Source organism: Durio zibethinus, chromosome 17 (genome assembly GCF_047325235.1).
Source record: "Durio zibethinus cultivar Kanyao isolate XHJ-2024 chromosome 17, ASM4732523v1, whole genome shotgun sequence".
NCBI classification, from domain to species: Eukaryota; Viridiplantae; Streptophyta; class Magnoliopsida; order Malvales; family Malvaceae; genus Durio; species Durio zibethinus.
The window spans coordinates 1,281,410-1,288,560 of NC_143178.1; the positions used below are offsets into that span (position 1 = coordinate 1,281,410).

Below are 7,151 nucleotides of genomic sequence, written 5' to 3' on the forward strand. Positions count from 1 at the left end.
AAAATTAAAAAATTAATCTTTATATAAATATCAAATCGAATTTATTTAAAACGACATGACTTAAATTTTTTTTAATAATATTTGATCCAATTTAATTTGAAATTTAATTTTTTAAAAAATAAATCAATCTTATAAGATCGAATTATATCAAAATTCGTCGAAAGATTGGGCTGCCGACTCCAAACAAAAATGAAACGATTTGCCCCTTTTTTTTTTCGTTTCTAGAAAGCATAAAAAGTTAATAAGTCACTGTGCTGGTCATCTTTCAAACGAGTTAAGTATAGGTAGGGAGAGGATGATATAATATGCTGAAGGAACTTTTTTATTTTAGAAGCATTTTAGTAATAATATTTCTCGGTAAAAAAGAACACAATGAACAATGAATTTCTTCTCCTCCTTCCCCAGCCAATACAAACCCTTCCTCCACTTCGTCCATTCTTTTCCAGCTATCGTGGCCAATCAACTCCACCCAAGGGCACTACAAATTGCAAGTTCAGCCCATTTCCCCCAACCCAAATGATCTTTATTATGCAGCCGAAAGTGACCAGCCACAGATGACAAAGAACTTGCAGGCAAAAAAGAAAAAACGACTGAACTTCCTATAAAGCATCATGATTCATGCTCAAGATTATCACTTTATCAGTCATCATGTTCTCTCTTTTTCTTTTTCCTTTTTGTCACCAATAGTCTTTTGCTTGGTTAAAAACTTACAATCTCCAACAGTTACAAATGCTCCTCAGGAAGTATATGGAGAAAAATTGGAACCTCTAGTTTTCCGCAGGCAATGAATGAGGTCCGCAAATATCCCCACGACAAAGAGGGCATACCCTGCAAGCCATAAACAAGTTAGCAAAGCGTCTAAACATCCCTAAAACCAAAATAATCTTGCAGCAAATGAATTAGAACACAAGGGGTGAAAAAGAAAAGAAAGGAAACCAATGCCACCACATAAGATGCCATTCTATAGGAAACATAAGGGCCACTTCATTTTTGGATACCGTTTTAAATTTTCCAACTCTGTTTTTCTTTCTTTTTTTTTTATATATGGATTTAAAACTTCATTTTTACTTTATACGTTATCAACAAAATAAAATAAATAACAAAATAGCTGAAACTATTGGTTTGAATTTTCTAGAAATCTATTCTAAATTGTTCTCCACTAATTTTAACTATAGTTTGGGAACCCATGTTTTCTAATGTATTAGACGGCGTACCTTATCTTATAGACCATATTAAAGTAAAAATGGAGAAAGAAAATGAAAAACATTTTCCGAACTAAATAGGCCCTCAACGTTTTCAAAGTTTGAAAAAATAGGTCATTAGTAGAAACCAGGAAAGCCTGTGTGGGTTTTTGTTAAAGGTATTATGCATGCAAGTGGAACAAACCTGTAGCAGTACCTTCTAGCTCACTGTTAGGGAAAGGGAAACTGTTGACCAGATGCCAACAAATATATAAACTTTCTGTGGCCAAGCGAATTTAAACAACCTTCCTAGAAGTTAAAGTTTACAAGATTTTCTTGCAATCCTTCACAATGAAAGTGTCAATCCTAGAAATTAGGTAGAGCTCTATCTAGCCAATAGTAATTAAAAAAAAGTTGAAATAAAACAAATATATATTGAGTATGTCCATCAATTAGATAAAGATATTAACAGCCAGACAAGAATTCCCTTGTTAAATTGGTGTAGCCTAGGTTGTCTGTTGATGTTATGCTTATGAACTGCAAGAATCTAATTCTCCATACATTCCACCACCAGCTTATGAAGCAAGAAAGAGTGGCAAATCCGTCACAAACACGTAAGGGATCAAAATGCCTTTGATTGAATAGCAATCAACAGATCATTTACTAGAAATTACCAAAAAGGAAAATATGGGGTAGGTTGATGGAAAGAAAAAACAGTGAATGAACCTACATGCAATCTGAAGGCTCTAGGGACAACATGCTGTATGTCATGTTGGTATCATCCCTCAGCTGTTTCATATTTGTTGTACCACCATACAACAGACAAATTCGTTTATCTCAGTTTTCAGAAGAGGAATCTTCTCTAGATGAGCCATTTGAGTCTTATATGACTGTCCGTCTTTCTATTCCCCTTCGCTACACTATTCTTAATGATAACCTTACATCAGGCGTGAAACCCATGATGTACTCGTTGAGGGGAAGAGATGCCAAATGACACTGTCTATTTTATCTGACACACTGTTAATTACATATTTAGAATCACAATAAATTAAAAAGAAGTGCAATGACCTGTGAATCTCCTTGAGCCACTTGTCTATACAAGTTATGTGAAATTCATGATTACAAGGCAATATCCGCATGCTATCCCCCTCCTCATACTCCACAAGGCATATGTAACATCTGTTAATTGAAATAAAAGAAAACAAATTAGGCCCAAAATGCCTGATTGCATACTGATTCCATAGGGAGGTATTGAAAAAGAAAGCATACTGATGGAGTTAGACCCCTAGGAACCACACATCAGCCCCCCGATCTATAAGTCTATATGGATACATCAATGCCTAAGTCTGATTAAAATTCCATCGCTAGTTTCCCAAATTTCAGGTATTAATATTGGTTTGAAGACAAATAGAATCATTAACCTGTAGCCAGGTAACTTAGCAGGTTTAAAAGTTGAGGCATAGATGCTCAAGGATAAGATATCTGAATAATTGTATCATGTGAATCTCAACGCTTTTATTCTAGATTCTTCAACTTAATTTCACATCTCCAATTACATCCATGTTATCTTTACCATGCCTATATTTCAAATTTACACACTCCAAAAAATTGATGATCAAATCATTCAGAGCTACTACCTCATAGGTTAAAGTCAAATTAGAGACCCCTAAGCTAGAAAATTGCATATTGAACTTATCCCAAATGATATCGTGGGTGAATGGCAGGATAATTAATTTTCTCCTTCACTTTAACCAACTTTCCTTCTCTCATAAGTCCTTACACAAATCATCCCATTCAACTTCATAGATTACATAGAATTAGACTTATGAATCCACACAAGTGGTTGCTCATGAGGTCTGCCAACAATAGAACAAGTGCAACGCACAACATAGCCCCAGTTCAAGCAAGCTTTTAAGAGTTTCAGACACCGAATATTCTTGAGCCTATTGGTGAATATAACTTAGAAGCATGCTTTATAACTTGGCATCCAAAAAGAGGTAGTATTTCATTGCCTCCATAATATTGAACTAGCAGCCATTCTTCTTTCAGGTCTCATTAGCATATAATTTAATTTGTCTCACACTCTCATTGTCTTAATTTGTAGTTACCATGTAAGTTAAGCTGTCTCATTATCTTTTCAAGGAGCTACTATAGTTTAGAAGCTTTTACTTCCTTCTTTGTACGATTGATTATGTTCCATCTGACCTGATTACAGGAATTTGCACCCAAGCCAGAATTTTACCCTCCACCTCTTCTTTTGGCAAGAGAAGAATATATCATGCTCACCTCACATTTTCATATCCATGTTCACACCACTGCAACTAGCGCAAGTGCAAAGATGTAATCAATAATTTTCATATAAATTGATGGAACACATTATTTACAGCAATGCCTACCTTAATCTAAAGCACCGTATTAGTTGAAGCGGATGATATCTAATGCTAAAGAAAATGTCAAAATTAAAGAGATTAGCATTGACAAGAAATTTTTTTTTAGTCCATTGCTTCCAACAGTAAAAAGAAAAACGTTTACTATGGAATAACCAACAGAATACAGAGTACACATTCTTCTATTATATAAACAATAAAATATTGATTGACACAATGCAGGCCCTGAAACCCAAGCTAATCAGTATGTAGTGTTTGATTAACTTCTCGTGAATATATGCAATATCTATGAACATGATTTTAGATCAAGTAACTCAAACATCAGAAAAGCTTGAAACTAATAAGAATAATTGTCATCCTTGTATAAGGTAATCCAATGTAAAATACAGCTTCATTAATGGTTTAACATCTATCAAATAGCAGAGGAAAATAAATACTTACTGCACAGCCTCATCATTCTGAAGTTTGTGAGATTTGTTGTATACTTTGACAGGAAGCGATTCCACAACTTCACTCGGTGCAGGAACAGATCCAATTGAAGACACAGAAGTTCGAGAAGATAAAACGATAGATTGATGGTGAATTTCATCCAGAACCTAATTAAAATATGTAAAAGTTTAACCCAAGATATAGGTGCAACGAGAAAGTAGGAGGAAGGATCATCCAGAGAAGGCAATAACAAATAAAAATTACCTCAAACAAAGCTTCAGCTAACATAACAATTCTGGATATGCTAGCCCTAGCACTGGTGTCATTATTTGAATTGGAATCTCGATTATTGACACGACAGGCGCATCGACCAGTTCTATGTTGACCAGATAAAATGCAAGACCTCTCATGTCCAGAAAAGTTCTCGAAACGACTTCCCAGCCGTTGAAGAGCTCGAACCTAGAGAGCATTTCATAGGTCAGTAACTAATGTAAACAGACAAGTAACTGCATTCAATGAAATGAATAATTTAATCAACCAAAGCAGGAAAGGAATGCGGGCAAAACCTAAAGAAGGAGCAGATGACAATTAGATACAAATACAACACCAGAACATGCGTTAGCCTAAGTAATTGTTGTAATCATAATCGTTAATGAAGAAAGCACGGTTAGGCTGATAAGATGCTATTTGGGTTCTTCTGTACTCACCAGATATTAAATTAAAAAGAGTAGTAGGTAGGGTCATGCGTTCAAGAAGATTACAAACCTGAGATCGTATCCTTCTCCTCCTTTCAAGGAAATTGGATCTATGCTCCAGTAAATCATGATACCTGGCTTCTCTAGATCGTGAAGTTTCAATTTCATGTGCGGGAGTGGTGGTGGTGGTGGTGGTGGATGGAAAGGTAGCTGATTGCCGTGTGTCTCTGTCTCCTCCAAATGTGTGGGTTTGGGTAGTGAGTTGTCCGTCTTGTTGTAAAGGGCAGAATGTGAAGTCGGATAAGGAAGCTCTACGAAGAACACGGTCACGAAGCCTTCCAACACTTAAGGTTCTGCTAAAACGAGCATTCCTTTCAACAGGCTCTCGACTTCCAACTCCAACACGTCTATCCCTATCCCTATCATTGAAGATTATGGGAGAATGTAAGTTTGCATCGTGAGCAGAAGAAGGATTGTGGGGAAGTTGTTGAGTTTCAAGTGTCTCAGAATTGTCATCATGGTTCAACATTGCAAGACTTGTAGGAGAAACAGGATATGCCCTAGACGACCCCAAACTATTAGCCCGGCTTAATCTGAAGCTCAAGTTACCCGGAAGGAAGCTAAAGCCGGAGAGGCATCGAGAAGAAGAGTGATGCGCTGCTGAGGCGGCTCCACCGGAGCTGCTACCACTTCTCGAGACATCTATATCTACATCACTGGAAGATATGCATGACATTGGCATTTCATAATCAGATGCCGCTTCACCTTTAACCTTTCTGTAACATTCTCTTTTCACCTGATTGGATTCCGATTCCAGTTCTCTCGGGTTCCGGTTGGTAACATTAGAGGGGTAGTCTTTATTCCGGTGATCAACAACCTGAAGACGATATTTTCTATTTTAAAAGAAGAGGAAGAAGATGAAAAAAAAAAAAAATGAGAAAAGCGTCGGACCTGGGCGTCAAAGTCGGGGTCAGCAGATCCAGATGGCGCTCCCAGACAAGAGGACTTGAAAACTCTATTCTTCACCTTGGATCTTCCCCGCCGGCCACCGCTGGAAGAAGATGCAGATCCTCTGCAAGAACCCTTGCTCCCACCGGACCCCATCTGTCTTTGTTTCGCTGAAAAGAAATGGAAAAATCAGCCTAATTACGTCATTGCCATCTCTGATTATGCTTGAAAGGCATTCAAACGATTTACAAGCGGAGTGAAAATGTTATATACTATTGACTGATGTATTGAGATCTGGCAGATGGTTACGTGTTGAAAAGAATGCTCAAGTGAAAGGCAATTTTTTTCTTTTTCCTTTTTCTTTGCAGATGGTAATAAGGAAGGGAGGAGTCAGTCTTTGGAAGGAAGGGACGTACCCATGCTCTCTGCCTCCAAAAAATATAAAAGAGCAATCGCTTTGTTATTCTAATTGTTGTAGAGAAAAGAGAACGTGGCATGCCGCCTTCTGTGCCTGTATTTGAGGATGAATTTTGTTTGTTCTGTTTTGTCCTTTGGTCTTCAAAACTCCCGTGGATGAACCCAACCCCTTTGCCAATTGTTACCTGACTCGACCTGCATCCTTATTTAGACCTGTCAATTGGCGGGTAGGATGGGGTTTAGGTTAGGTCCTTTCGGACCTTAAAAATGGATCAATTTTGGATTTGTGTCATTTCGATTTTGAGGTTAGTTTCTATCCGAGTTTTATGGAGTCAGATTATTTTTAGTTTAATTTTAGATTCGCATCATTTTTACTTAGATATTTTGAGATTGACATCTAAGTTAGTGGAATTTGAATATTTTTAAATTTAAAAAATTATTTAATTGAGTTAGAGTTAAATTTTATTGATATAACCTGGTGATATTATAATAAAGCAAAATGAAAAAAATATATTCATATTTAATTATGTTAATATAAATTTTAATACGTATAAGATATAAAAATATATTTTTAATTAAATTATATTACATGAATATATATATATAAGACACTTGAAATATGTTTGTAACATATTACACATTTAGTAATTTATATTTATTTTAATTTAATATAAATATATAAAAATTATTTTAAATTTTTAATTATAATATCCAATTACTTATTTAATAAAATCATATAAAAAATATTTTAAATATTTAATATGATATACATTTAATATGTAATTATTTTTCATATTAATACTATGATTACAATATATATAATAATTTTATTATAATTATAGCTCATTATTTAATAATTTATTATTTTGAATTTTAGTATAATTATGATTAGGGTCGGGCAAATCAACCCGAAACCGTCAGGTTCCGACCCGATCCGACTATTTTAGGGTCGAATTTTTTTTTCAAAAATCGGGTTTCGGGTCGGGTCGATTTTATTTTTAAAAATATCGGATTCGGGTCAGGGTCGGGTTTGTATGAAATCCGACCCTACCCGACCCAAAATATTTACCAAAATACCCTTAATATATATATAA

At 35.4% G+C, this 7,151-nt stretch overlaps 1 protein-coding gene across 7 annotated transcripts; it reads right to left on the reverse strand.

Moving 5' to 3' along the window:
* Window positions 1-301: 301 nt before the first annotated feature.
* LOC111275405 (uncharacterized) lies at window positions 302-6,327 on the reverse strand. 7 transcript variants are annotated; one of them, XM_022860803.2, is made up of 7 exons: window positions 6,057-6,318; window positions 5,644-5,810; window positions 4,763-5,569; window positions 4,262-4,456; window positions 4,010-4,164; window positions 2,250-2,360; window positions 302-828 (listed from the first exon to the last, which is right to left on the reverse strand). In XM_022860803.2, the coding sequence occupies exons 1-7, from the start codon at window positions 6,058-6,060 to the stop codon at window positions 768-770; spliced, it is 1,500 nt and encodes a 499-aa protein (XP_022716538.2). In that variant the 5' UTR covers window positions 6,061-6,318; the 3' UTR covers window positions 302-767. The 7 variants fall into 7 exon arrangements, with proteins under 7 accessions (XP_022716538.2, XP_089601979.1, XP_089601978.1 ...); XM_089745853.1 differs by having other exon boundaries at window positions 5,950-6,073; XM_089745852.1 differs by having other exon boundaries at window positions 5,914-6,073.
* Window positions 6,328-7,151: the final 824 nt, after the last annotated feature.

Bases quoted from the DNA above. Each gene is read 5' to 3' on its own strand.
- LOC111275405 (XM_022860803.2), bottom strand. The intron at 4,165-4,261 runs GTAATTTTTATT...TATTTTAATTAG, and splicing joins TAGCTGAAGCTTTGTTTGAG to GTTCTGGATGAAATTCACCA. The intron at 2,361-4,009 runs GTAAGTATTTAT...TTCAATTAACAG, and splicing joins CAGAATGATGAGGCTGTGCA to ATGTTACATATGCCTTGTGG.